General features: G+C 39.5%; 1 protein-coding gene across 1 annotated transcript in view; it reads left to right on the top strand.

Annotated features, from left to right (window-relative positions):
• LOC101846046 (reelin) overlaps positions 1-13,747 on the top strand; it is a 93,912-nt gene that overhangs the window by 68,054 nt on the left and 12,111 nt on the right. The window contains exons 47-57 of the mRNA XM_013083040.2: positions 89-341; positions 1,533-1,674; positions 2,549-2,668; positions 3,631-3,799; positions 5,413-5,553; positions 7,274-7,451; positions 8,153-8,346; positions 9,020-9,389; positions 10,212-10,384; positions 11,406-11,601; positions 12,161-12,339. Coding sequence (XP_012938494.2) covers positions 89-341; positions 1,533-1,674; positions 2,549-2,668; positions 3,631-3,799; positions 5,413-5,553; positions 7,274-7,451; positions 8,153-8,346; positions 9,020-9,389; positions 10,212-10,384; positions 11,406-11,601; positions 12,161-12,339 — 2,115 coding nt within the window. The remainder of the gene's footprint in view (positions 1-88; positions 342-1,532; positions 1,675-2,548; positions 2,669-3,630; positions 3,800-5,412; positions 5,554-7,273; positions 7,452-8,152; positions 8,347-9,019; positions 9,390-10,211; positions 10,385-11,405; positions 11,602-12,160; positions 12,340-13,747) is intronic.

Here is a 13,747-nt window from a genome sequence, read left to right as displayed (position 1 = left end):
ACCCACTAGTGTTTATTATATATGTATTTTTAAAAAATCTGAAGCCTTTATTACAATGTGGAATGCAACGTGCCTGTTTCATCCCCAGTACTATTCAGTTCTACATCAAGCTGGGTTGCAACAAGACAGTGACCCCTTCGCCTCCAGTCTTCCTGCAGTACTCCATCAATGGTGGAGTCAAGTGGAACACCATCGAGCAGTTTGACTTTGGCCCACGCAGCAACCAGCCCCAGTACATCGCTGTGCACATTCCCCTCGGAGCCCTCACCAACTCCACGCAGATCCGCTGGTGGCAGCCGTCAAAGGATGGCCGGTATGGGGAAGCTTGGGCTATTGACCAGGTGAGTTTGTGCACACTTTCCTATCTACCTGCATCGTGGCCTACCTATTTACCTACCTGAATATTGACCTACTTTTTTACCTATCCACCTGCACACTGACTGACTTAATTACCTTCCTATCTGCACACTGACCTACCTGCATACTTACCTATCTACCTACCTACCCACTTACCTACCTACCTACCTACCTACTTTCCTACTTACCTTCTTGCCTGTCTGCTTACCTACCTACCTAAATACCTACATACTTACCTACCTGTCTACCTACCTACCGTTCCTACCTACCTACCCTGACCTGCCTTTTCTTCCATTTTACCTACTGAGTACCTTTTCACTTATTGAACTACATCCCTACCTACCTATCCATCATACCTACCTACCTATCTAACTTGGTCTGTCTGATATTGGCAAAGCTACAACAAGGAGATGATGAGTTTTACAACATTGACTTGGTATTTTTCCCTTTTTTCCCCCCTCTTTTGTCTTCCTTTTTCTCCGCACTCAGGGTGTAGTATAGTTTGACTCTTCACTTGCCGTGCAAAAAGATGTGAATTTATTTTCTTCTGGGAAAAAATATTTTATGGTGAGATGTCGTTTCCCTCTCAGTCCCGGTTAATCCTAACAGGTGGAAGCAGCACTTCTCCTGAATGGTCTAAATGGTCTCGATGGAGGAGTAATATATTTGCCACTGGGTCTGAAGAGGCAAATGCAGTTTCTGTGATATTTGAATTGACATAAAGGCCGTGTGCACCTTGCTCTCAGTGAAAAAAATAGAAGGCAAAAGAGGAAGAGGTAGGCTCGGAGCAACTTACTTGGGAAAACCTGTTCAGATGGGCGATGGGGAAAAGACCACGACGATATAGATTTTTTGTGAGCATCCGAACAAATAAATGAGTTGTAAACCGTAATTGCCTATTGATGTCTGTTCCAGATCTGGCATATTATGTTGATGATGACTTTCTCTATTTCTTCTCCTCCTCTCCTCCTCCTCCTCTCTTCCTCCTCCTCCTCCCTCCATTCCTCCTCCTCCTTCCAGTCCTCCTAGTCCTCCTTCTCCTCTTTATCTTCCTCCTCTTCCTCAGCCCAAGGGTAAACTATCTTTAGCATTTTCTAACTTTATTGTTTCTGTATTCCCCCTGTCTAGATAAGCATCATGGGTATTTTCATTGTTTCTGTATACCCCTTGTCTAGGTATACATCGGGGGCAACATGTACGGAGAGATAGTCCTGCAAGATTCGCCGGACGCTCCCCTCAATACAACCTGGCTGGAACACCCTGGAGCCCGCACAGAGCCTTACTGTGACTCAGACGGTTTGGCCCTGCACTTTAAAGGTTAATAGCATAGACGTTTTACATTAATTTTCTTCATTCACCTGGATTGGAATTTGTACCCAGCTATAGACTGCGAAAGATCTTGTCAGTTTGATAGTGTTTGAGCGTATGTAATCTGCAGCTTGCAGTGTATGCTTTCCATAGTTTTATTTTTTTATTTATCTGCTTTCCCAGGAAGCTGAGAATGTTTCAGAGTGTTCTAGGGTCTGCTGTAGTAATACTATTATTATGAGAAAGCTGAACTGACTAGAAAAATACATTTTTATCACGCAGAACATACTATAGGATATCAAAATTTTGACAAAAGTCTTAGTTGTGGATGGTTGGCAGATGCTCTAGATCTAGTGTGGTTTGCTCCTTCTTTCTTCTTTCCTTTTAAACATTTATCGACTTAAGTGTTGGAGCCAAAGGTTATTTATAGAAATGAAAATACTTCATGTTTTTCACCTCCGCACCCTTCAATCATAATAATCCTTACTTGCGCTTTCAAAGAGGATAGCATACTATAGTGGTACTGTTGAACTGTTTGTTCCCAGTGATAAAACATATATATGAAACATTTATATGCTGTGATTGGTTTTGTATGTAGAGTTTGGATTTTTTTAAAATGAAACTCGCTGCTCATGCATATACTGGTGAAAGAATGGGGAGAGAGAGAAAGAGAGAGTGAGAAATTGAGAGAAAGGATCACTATTGGAACTGAATGGTGCACATGTTGTTTGCTTTATTGTTAACATTTTCTTATTGGCAATATGCTACATGAGTGAAATTTATTATTATTATTATTATTATTATAAGTATTAGTATTAGTATCATTATTATTATCTTTATTGTTATTATTATTATTATTATTATTATTATCTTTGTCCCCCAGGCCAAGAATATGAGAGATATGCAAGTACGGCAGACGTCTCTGTGAACCAGCTCAGTATACTCCAGTTTGATCTGTCCATGGGGTGTGATGAGGAAAAGAACAGAAAAGCAGAGTGTTTCAGTGAGTTGTGAGGCTAAAAGCTAGATGAAAGCATGGTTCAAACTGACCTTTTTTGCCAAAGAATGATAATGATAATGCAGATCTATAGCGCCCGCTCACGTACGAAACAGCTCTAGGCGCTTTACAATACCTTCATCTGAAACACATTTTTTTTTCTTTGAGTGGTGGCTAGCAAGTGCTCTGGTAGGGTTTACTACTCCTTTCCTATCAAACATCTATCGTCCTTATCTCACCTCCTCCTTTTCTTTGCATGTTGCTCTTTAGTAACCCCTCTAACCTTTGAAATTTATATTACCTAATTGTGTTGAAAGTGGTGTAAAACCCTTACTAAACTAAAAACATCCCATTTCATTTTCAAACAAGGATATTCCTCCCAACAGTCCAGCATAAAGCCAATTGAGCAAACAGCACGTCCAGCTATAAGTGACTACCATTTTGATTAATTTTTTCTCTTTTTAATCACTAAGAAAAATATAAGTTACATATGTAAAAATCAGTTGCACTGCAGGTGGAAGAAGTAGCAGTTGATGATGTCTGAGATCTCACAGGAGAACCTGAAGCAGAATAAAATTAACAAAAATGTGTCACGACGTGTGAAATCAGGCTCTCGTCAATTTTTGGGCATGTGGCGTTATTGGTATCATCTGAAAGCTTATTCATTTGTTTTGCTTTCAATGAAAAAAATGCCCATATATCTCGAATAGAGGTCAAGATATTGCAATTGAAGGAGGAGAGGTCTCACTCAGGTTTCAGTGGTGAAATTAGCTAGAAAATAGTAATTCAAATAGCTGTAGAATCCTTGAAAACTGAAAAATTATATATGCCTTTAATCAACGCTAAAAATTCGATAAAAATTGCCTAATTGGCAGGAAAATGACTGTTTCTCCGATTTTGTTATTTTGACAAGCGCCTAATTTCCCCTCAATGCTTCACAAATGTGTTTTTTTCTCCTCCTTTCGAAGCTCTGTACCTGCAATACTCCCTGGACATGGGCAAGACTTGGCAGCTGCTGCTCCCGGCCTGCCTGCCCTCTATGGTGGGCTGCGGCTCCTACCATCTCAGCTCCACGTTCTCCTCCGACTTATACCCGGGCTGGAACAGAATCTCCGTGCCTGTACCGCAGAGCGCTTGGTGAGTAGGGTTTTTTTTAATTTTGCAGCACTTCTTTACATGTCTCATTTTGCTTTTTTTTTTCTCTTGTTCATTGTTGTTCACTCTTTCAGGGAGGATACACGTTAGCTCAGTTGATGTCATGCTGGACTGCGGAATGGATGGTGTGGTTTGAATCCCCAACAGAGTGTACTGAACTTGGGTTGTTTTGGGGAGTTTTTAAGGTTTTCCGCCCATTTGGCTATTGGTCGTATCGGAGATTTATGTTAAATTCGGAAGTCCCACCTCTTGACTAAACTTACAGTGTTGCAAGGGGCTTTAAACTTATACATCGACAAACCATGACATCTTTCAGGTACTCTGTTTTACCTTTGAGTGTTTGTATCTTCTAGCACCTCTTGGCATTCTCTGTCACTAAATGGAGTGATTCTTTTTATGAAATTTATTAATTTTGGAATTCTCAGAATATATTGTATGGCTGCACCTTGAAGATTATTTTCTGGACCATATCACCTATCTCTCACAGTCAAACCTGAAGGCCAAAATTCTGCTCTGTGCGTCCAGTGGTCAAGTTATACTCACAGAACACTCTCTCTCATTGATTTTATGTCACAGTGGCAAATTAGAGTGTTGTTCATTTAGATTTGATATAAAATTACAGTGACCAACTCTTGGATGAAATGTCCTTCAAGTAGGGTATAGACAAAAAGTATTCTTTCCTTTCCATGCTCAAGTGCACTTTTTTTTAATACAAAAAAAAAGTAATCTTGCATCATACGAAAAATAGTATCCATTTCTTTGTAATTAATTAAGCAAGCTTCACTGGGGGTTTCTTAATAGGCCTACATCCTGTACAAAGTTAAGGCGTAATACTTTATCACAAATAGTTACTTGAAATGCTGTTGGCAAAATGTACAGATGTATACATTTTCACTTCTTGTTTTTAATTTAGCAAGCAAGTTTCTTTTTCTTCCTTTACTTCCCTGTATAAATCATTCTTTCCCTGTTAAAATTATTTTGAAAAGCTTGTTATGTAATCTGAAGCTCATGGAACCATGATACCTTATGGTGCTGTTTCCTGGACACTGGATTTGTGATGTGGTTTTTGGCTCAGCGCTTGTGATGGCCACATAATGTGGCTTTTAGTTGATCAGAAAGGCAAAAAAACAATTGTTGGGACCTAAATAGCTTTGAATATCTGCACAAGACAAATGTTCTAAAAAAGGTGGAAACAATGCTACATGACCATAGCCATCCACTGACAGACATCCGAATTTCAAATAAATTATCAAACTGCAGTAAATGATATATTTCCAAGAAAGCAAGAACACACAGATATGATATAGAAATTCATTCATACCTAATGCAGTGAGGTTACTGAACACACAGAGCTACAAATGAAACAGAGAGGGAAAGAGAGAGAATATTTTAGGGAGCAGGGTTGTTTCAGCGCGTAAAACATGCATTTAATCATGTCCTGTCTTGTTGTGTGCTTGCATATGTGCATCTAACCTTAGCAACATCCGCTGCCATTGTAAACGACCAAGACATATTTCTCCCAGTGAGATGAATAACGATTGTCATTGTCATTACATGCTAAAGTATGTTATTTTTAACTTTTCATTCAAACACAGGTCCACCCACACAAGGTTCAGAGTGTACCAGCGACCAGGGTACAGCACTGACCAGAGTTGGGCTGTACAGAACCTGTATGTGGGCTCCACTTGCCCCAACAGATGCTCAGGCCACGGTCAATGCCGGGGAGACCTCTGTGTGTAAGTGTCCACTGGCACCCTTTGGAACTCTCTGTCACTTACGCTCGTATTGGTGGGACGCTTTTCTGGAATTTAGGAATTATAGAGTATTGTAGACTTTTTCCCCCTCATGCCTTTTTGCTCCCTGTCTCTTTTTTTTTATCTTGGGAAATCAGCTTTAATTCTTTTTGTTCAAAGCTACTAACGAGGCCTACACTTTTTGCAACCTATTAAAATTGCTTTTAGCTCAACATCCCTATTCCTAACTCTGCACAGCTATATTTATTTGGCCCGCCAGGTTATCGTCTCCACTCCCTTGGTAAATCCCACTTCTCTTCGTGTCCTCTTTTGTGCTTTTAAGTTTTAATTGGTTTTTGTACCAACAGAAGGGGTCTCGTGGAGATATCTGAATTCTAAAAATATGGTACCAACTTTTATTTTTATGTACAATGCAGTAAAGTATGAAAACCTTATATCAAATTTTATTTGCATGGTTTGCTCTTAGTCCAGGATATTATTAACTATTTTATTTTTACTTCGTCGGTACCCCTGTGTGTACTGTTATCTTATTATTCTAACTTTGGTGTTGTGGCCATAACGTCATATAATACTTCAGACTGAGCTGTAACCCCTACAGTGCCAAGAGTTCATTTTCATTGATTGCTCTTCTGAAGTATCACATTCAACTCCATTCTGTCTTTTTTACATTCTTTCGCAACCCCTCTTCTGATGTATTATAATTATTGAAGATTCCAAAAGTCTGAATATGAAAGCAGTTATTGTTTATAGTCTCACTGCTAGCTTTATTTGAACCAATTGTTTGGGATATTTTAATGCTTAGGTATAGTGCATTCTAACGTGGTTCAAAGTCAGATGATTCTCATCGCTGTCCTGCATTTTTTTTCTGTCTCTGAATTTTGCTTACCGAAACCATTAAAACATTCATAACCCAACTTCTCATCCTGGCAACACTGTAAAGCAGCATTTGTGCTAGGTCTACTCGATACTTTAAAAAGATTTTCACTTCAGTCAATGTAAACAAACTGATTTTTCTCAACAAAAGCCACACAAAACATTCCGGAAGGAATTTATAAACTTTAACAAGTGCATATGCCCAAAAGGAGATAATTCCTACAATGATTTTGTAACGTCACACTGTCACCCATCGGTGTCCCGTTGGTAGAAAGAGATGGCTTTTTAGCCTCGTCATTCGGTATCCTATGGGGGAAAACCCCAAAGTGCTTCCATGGTAAGGGACACATTTCCCTGTCCATTATGTTACAGGTCTTTCTCTTCTTCTTCTCGATCGCATCACACTTGTAGTCTAGTTTCTGTCATAAATTGGGCCGTCCTGCTCAGTTCATCTGTCGGCCCAAGTTTCTCTTGTAGCGTCAGTGGGGTTGGCCACGTTTCCTGTCTCAGGGCCCTGTGTGTCTTGCAGTGCTGAAGGATGTGTTCAACAGTTTGGTCCGCCTCTCCACACTGGCATTTTGGTGATTGTACTAGTTTAAAACATTTGTACATATGTTGTCTCAGTCTTGTGTGTTGTGTCCTTAGTCTGAAGATAATCACTTGTTCTTGGCGGGACAGCTCATGGTACCGTAGCCATCTGGTGTCTGAGGTGCTTTAAATAGTGTTTTATAATAGTTTTTATTTCTGTGTAGTTAACACTGTTGTCTGGTTGCTCTTTCTGTGCTCCTAGTTTGGCCTTGAACTTTAGTGAACTTCTCCATCTCCCCAGCTGTGACGAAGGCTGGTCTGGAGCTGTGTGTGAGCAGAGTGAGACGAACCTTCCCAGCATCCTTGTGGAGGATTTTCTGGATGGTCCTGATGAGAACAACTGGTCTAAAATTGTTGGTGCGTCGGTGGTGGAGCCCTGCCGTAGACTGTCTGCAGGACAGGCTCTCCACTTCACTGGGGTCAGTTTTTACAGATAGAATTTTTTGGAAAATTTCAAAGATTGACAAGTTTCAGATGTTATAGAGTGTCTTAACTGAACCTTTTTAAATGAAAATTTTTGTTTTTCTCAATAAATGTGATGTCAATATTTCTTTTTGCAAAAACTTTGTCAGTTCTCAGTGTTTTATTTTAATGATGTGCCAAACCTATTCTTTTCATTAGTCATTTTCATTTCTTTGGTCAAGGTGTAAGAACAGAGAAATGTTATGTTTATTGACAAAGTTTTTTTTAAGGAAATACAGGCTGAAAACTTAACTCCAATATGTTACCTTGATTATTGGAACATAGAGGAAGAAATAGCAAGGATTGATCAAGTAAAAACGATGTACTGGCCAGGGAAGAGAAGGAGTGTTTGGCTTTTCTGAGCTAAATGGGGCTCAAGGATTGGCTGGATTTTTTGTTCACCAGACTGATAAAATATCTGTCCATTTATCTTAGCACAACTTGAACTCTTCTAAAGTTATGAAAAATCTTCACATTAACTACTGCCTCCTATTCATCAGGCCCTTGCTCATATTAAATTGCTGAATGGGTAACTGCTTTCTTAGTTCTTGAGTCAGGATTGAATGGTGTTAGCCCTAGCACGGAAAAATATCTATACATTCAAGGAAAGGAGGAAATTTAATTGATTTTCCCTCTTGTGTCATCAATTATATTCCAGTCATGCTCAAGACAGCTGGAGACTCGACCTTTGAACTTGACTGGAGCCATGTTCATCCAGTTCTACTTCCTGTATGGGTGTCTCCAAGCTCCTGGTCACAGAGACAGCGGTGTACTGTTAGAGCACTCGACGGACGGGGGCATCACCTGGGAGCTCATCACGGAGATGCACTACAACCTGTACAGGACACCAGTGTAGGTTCACTCAAACGGTTTGGTTGGGGTTTTTTTTTAAGCTTTGCCTGTTTTAGCGAATTACTATTGTTGAGTTTTTAAAAGTTTGGTCAACATTAAGAAGCATCAGGTTTAAATGTATGTTGTGTCTAAATTGTCCATATCCTTGCCAGAATGCTTGATTTTCTTGTCTGTTGTTCCAGTCAGTAGACCAAGTTCCCTACCTTGTAAATGACATGCTTTGTTTCTTCTACAATGTCAAACTTCCAACAAAGAAATAGCAGCAAAATTGTAAAGATGAAGAGGGCAAGATTGTGAAAACTTTAAAGGTTATAGCTCCAGAACTTTAAAATAGAAAGTCTTAGGAATTTGAAATGAGTTAAACAGGAATTAAGAAATCTGTCTGAAAAGCTAAATCCTTTGTTTGCAATTCATAGTGTAGTTCAGGTGTAAAATTTAGAAGTGATTTTCTGTTCTTAAAAAACACCTTTGAATTTTGTTGTTAATTGGATATTGATCCACAATTTTATATTTGACAGATTGCCGAAAGTATAATATATATATATATTCTTTCAATGATTATATGATTTGCCACTCGTAGCATGAGAGCTCTTGCTTTTCTTAATCCTTGAGCCCTCCTAAATGTGTGCAGTCTAACTGAGGACTCTTTTTTTCAACATATGGAAACTTTCAGATTTATCAGTCTGAGAATCCCAGAGAGTGCTAAACGAGAGGGCACCCTGGTCCGCTGGTGGCAGCCGCGACATGGCGGGGAGCAGAAGGATGATTGGCTGGTGGACGGTATCCGCATCAACGGAGAGGAGATCAATCCACTGCTTCTCTCTGTCAACTTCACCTCGGGATTTGAATTTCTGGATCTGATCACAGCCGATAACATGGAGGTGGGCAAGTACTGCGGTAAAGACGGAGTTGCTATTGGCAAGACTAAAGCGGAGGAGCCGTCAACTTTGTCCTCCCGTGAGGTCAAGGTCACTGATGGCCACGTCTTGCAGTTCTCCATGAATGTTGGCTGTGGGAAGGACTGGGACACGTCTTTGCAGCCTGTAAGTTGTCCTTACATGAGATACTGATGAATTATTATTACCAAAATTTGGTATTGAAAAAATGCCATAGCCATCTTGGGGTAATCATAGGTGCAGTTGAAGTTCTTTTGTTTGGAAACTGTTTTGGTGTAGTTGAACCAAAATCCCTCACCCAGCAAAAGAACTGCCCCTCCCAGAAAAAGAACCACCATTTGTTGATCCCCTGTACAGCACACATCAACTTCTTTCTTTCTTTGGTTGTTTTTATTTGAATCTCTTGGCAGCTGAGCTTTCCCACACGGATGACGCAGAATGGTTAGTAGTACATCAGTATAGGCAATTAATATCTTCTGTAAATTGCCACAATAGTGAAATTAGATGGATGATTAGGTAAGGACGTAAATAGCTGAGTACATAAGTAGATCAATCCATGTTTTGATTGTATGATAAACAGACAGACTGATGAGAAGGTATGTATGCTGGTAGATAGGATAGTTTATCGATAATTTAATTTTTTTTTTACAAAAATTAGTGAGAGCTTTTACATTAATAGTTGAAATGAAAACAAGAGTGTACTCTTTTGTTCCTTGTGTCCCTGTCAGCAAGTCATTAGGAACATTAATCAACGAATGACTCCCTTACTGGGCATGAATGAGCGATGGCTTTTAAAAAAGTACTCCTTCTTGCTCCAGGATGAATGTTCTTTCACTTTTTTTAAAGAAAAATTTTTCTGGTCACTAGATCTATATTTGTTAGCTCTGCTTCCTTACACATTTCCAATGTGTGGGAAAGACTTGCTGCAAGTGTGTATGCTTGTCTCACGTTCTTGTAATGTCCCTGCAGGTGAATGTCCAGTACTCCACCGACCACGGCATGACCTGGACTGACCTGGTGTCTCTGTGCCAGAGAGATACGTCCTGCTCCCCACACTCGGGCATCGCCGTCTCTCACTACCACGGGGTCCATGACAACTGGAGGAGGGTGGTCCTACCTCTGACTGGCCTGCCTGTGTCTAGGTAAACTTGTTGTTGTTGTTGATGTTGCTGTTGTTGTTGTTGTTGTGGGTGGTTGGCGGGTGCTCTGGTGTGGTTTACTTCTTCTTTCCTATCAAACATCTATCGTCTTTATCTCCCCTCCTGCTTTTTTGTGTTTGTTACTCTCTTGTAACACCTTTAATCTTCAGCACTTATATGACCTTTTTGTGTTGCAAGTGTCGTAAAACACTTACTAAAACTTCTTGTTGTTGTTGTTGTCCTCCACCTCCTCCTCTAATTCCTCGTCCTCCTCTTCTTCTTCTTCTTCTTCTTCTTCTTCTTCTTCTTCTTCTTCTTCTTCTTCTTTTCCTTCTTCTTCTTCTTCTTCTTCTTCTTCTTCTTCTTCTTCTTCTTCTTCTTCTTCTTCTTCTTCTTCTTCTTCTTCTTTCTTCTTCTTCTTCTTCTTCTTCTTCTTCTTCTTCTTCCCCCCCTTCTTCTTCTTCTTCTTCTTCTTGTGCCAGATCTGAAACTGACATTGGTGATCATAGTTCGCCACTCATTTCTCTGTTCAGATGCTCTAACAAAAACCTGTGTTGGCCTAGTTCCCTAGCATTTTACAAATCGGTGTCAAGATGTGTGATTTGTATGTTTATGCAGTCAGAATTATCCAAGACAGGCACCCATTGTCGAGGAGAAAAGTTATTGTTTTAGACAAGTAGACATCTTACTTGGACTGTATCATTATTATAGAGAAAAAACACGGGGTGGAGGGGGTGGGGTTGTGGAAAGTGGCATTTTGTTATTTTCTCGGACGGGTGGCTGTTAGAGCAGGTCTGTCCCTGCCACTTTATGCCAAAAAAAAAATTCTGAAATTATGCAAACTGAGCCCAAAAATGTGAAATTATGCGATTCTGTTAACTTTAACAAAGAATGATAAAGGAAAATAATCAGAAATTATGCAGAAAATGATCAAATTTTGTTAAACTATGCAGGGTGCATAAAACCCCGGGGACAGGCAGGTTCGACTATGTGATTTACAGTGACCTTCCCTGATTTGTTGCAGTGGCACAAGGTTCCGCTGGCAGCAACTCCCCAATGGGATGCCAGACTCTCAGGACTGGGCCCTGGGAGACATCTACATCGGACCTTCCTGTGACAAGGACTGCTACGGTCACGGCTATTGCTTTGACGAGATGTGTGTGTGTGATGAGGGTTATGGAGGGGACGACTGTTCTATCTTTTACGTTGGCGGAGTACTGGTACGTTGTCGCCAAGTTTTAACCTTTGAAATATTGTTAGAAATCAGATTTGTTCGGATATATCTTATTTATCAAATCTGCTAATTGTTTGAAAGTTAATAAATGTTTATGTGAATAGAAGTCTATGCAATATTTGTCCTTTCCTTTGAGTACAATGATAATGTATTGATGATGCCATTTTGACTTTGCAGCCATTTTTGTCATTCCTAATTTTGGTAAAGCATAGGTTCTCACTCAGTTTTTTTTAAACTTGTTTGGACTTTATTTGCACCTCAAAACCAATTTTTTTTACTCCTCTTTATTAATATAATTCAATTTAAAACTGTTCATCAACACTAGGAAAAAGTTATTATTACCTTTGTTCTTTTCCCTCAGAATGCTTTGTATTCTATAATTTATAGACTCGGTGAAAGGACAGCTGTATTCTTGGATCCTCCTATATCAATTTTAAATGACGAAAAATGTCTGATTTAATTAATTTCTACTTAAAGCCTAAGGTCATTTCATTTTAAGAATATTTTTTTTTCATCAAAATACCTTTTTACTTTAATCTGTCCAGAGTCAGCTAAAGGACAGCTTTGATGTGGAGCTGGAACTGAACGCCACCAAATGGCCGTGGGCTCAGGGGGGACAAGTACAGGAGCCATGCGAGACTGTCGTACAAGGGCCGGCCATGACCTTCAACGGGCCCGGGGCTCGTGAGTTGGTGACCAGTTCTCTTGACCTCAGGAATGCCAGGTTTGTGAGGGTTTCTGTGGCAATGTGTTTGAACTTGATATACCACATTTTAAGAATTGTTGTAACAATCACTTAGACCTATAACTTAACCTGATGCAGTGTTTTATTTTGTTTGTAACTGTAGAGAACGGAAATATCATATCTCATCTTCTATGTGAAAGTGTATCTTTAATGTTTTCAAAGTTTGAGCTAGTTCACATCACAACTGCACAAAGTGTTGGTATCATGAACTACTTCATTAAAGACATATGACTGGAGCTAACTTTCCATTTTTGATTTAGTCGCTGACAGATTTCCAATCTACGCTCAAAGTACTGGGTTTGCATGTTTGAGCAGAGGCTCATGATCATGTTCAAGATTTAAAAGCAAGTAAAATGCAATAGCAGAAATGTGTGTAACAAGGAAACAGACATGTAGGTACACTATATGCAGTTTGAAAATTAAAGTAGGGGCCTATTTGATGGCATTATTTGAAAAATGTGTTTATGCTACTGATCATACTTTGTAAACCCCCCGGGGCAGTGCCACTGACTGAAGTGTCTTTATGCCATTCCCAAAGGGGGGACATATCTCGTTCAAGCATAGTAGAATTGTAAATGGGCTGACTCATGTCACGCTCATAACTGTGCCTGATCTACAAAAGGGAACAGCTGCTTTTTCTTTTTTAATCCTTACTATTGTCATTTTACTCTACTTCTTTTGTATGTTTGTCACTCCCTTGTGACCTGCTATTTTGGGGTGCCTTGATAGTGAAAGCAGACCTTGTGCTGTTGAAGCTAGAGAGGTGAGCAGTCTAAGTCTGATTCCCTGTAAAGACTTCTCTGTTGACACCCACCCCTTGGAGCTCATTTGACCTAATGCAGTTGCGAGTGGCGTAAAACCCTCTACTATAAAAAAAATAAATAAATAAATAAAATACTTTGTAAGCTGTATACTGTCAGGTTACTTGAAGCTTCTGCGCTTTCAAAACTAAGCTGCGAGAATTGTGTCTAAAAAGAGAAAGAACAACCATATCACGTCAATTTTAGGTAAACTCTTTTAGCTCCCAAAAGCATTTAGAATTACTTACAAGATTGTTCTCCTATGCCATAATTGTGTTAACAATAAAGCCCCCTTGTATTTAAGCAACCTCACTCATGTTTATTTATCAACAAGATCTCTAAGATCAGGAGGTCAGTCTCTTATGAGAAAAGGGGAGAAAGGAGGTCAAAAACTAGCTGGAAGGTCTTTTTCTTATCTTTTCTCCATTATTCTGGAACTCTTTCCCACTGTACTTGAGGGATACAAAGTTGGAAGCAAAATTTGAGATTCGTTTAAAAAACAAACCGCATCGCCATTTTGATAGATAGTCTTTCTTATTCAAAGTACTCTTATATTCATAATGTGATGTACATGTAATTGTTATCCA

This window comes from Aplysia californica, unplaced genomic scaffold (assembly GCF_000002075.1).
Source record: "Aplysia californica isolate F4 #8 unplaced genomic scaffold, AplCal3.0 scaffold00010, whole genome shotgun sequence".
In the NCBI taxonomy this organism is placed as follows: domain Eukaryota; kingdom Metazoa; phylum Mollusca; class Gastropoda; order Aplysiida; family Aplysiidae; genus Aplysia; species Aplysia californica.
Note: the sequence above shows the minus strand (reverse complement) of the source record. Positions and strands in the feature narration are given on the sequence as shown.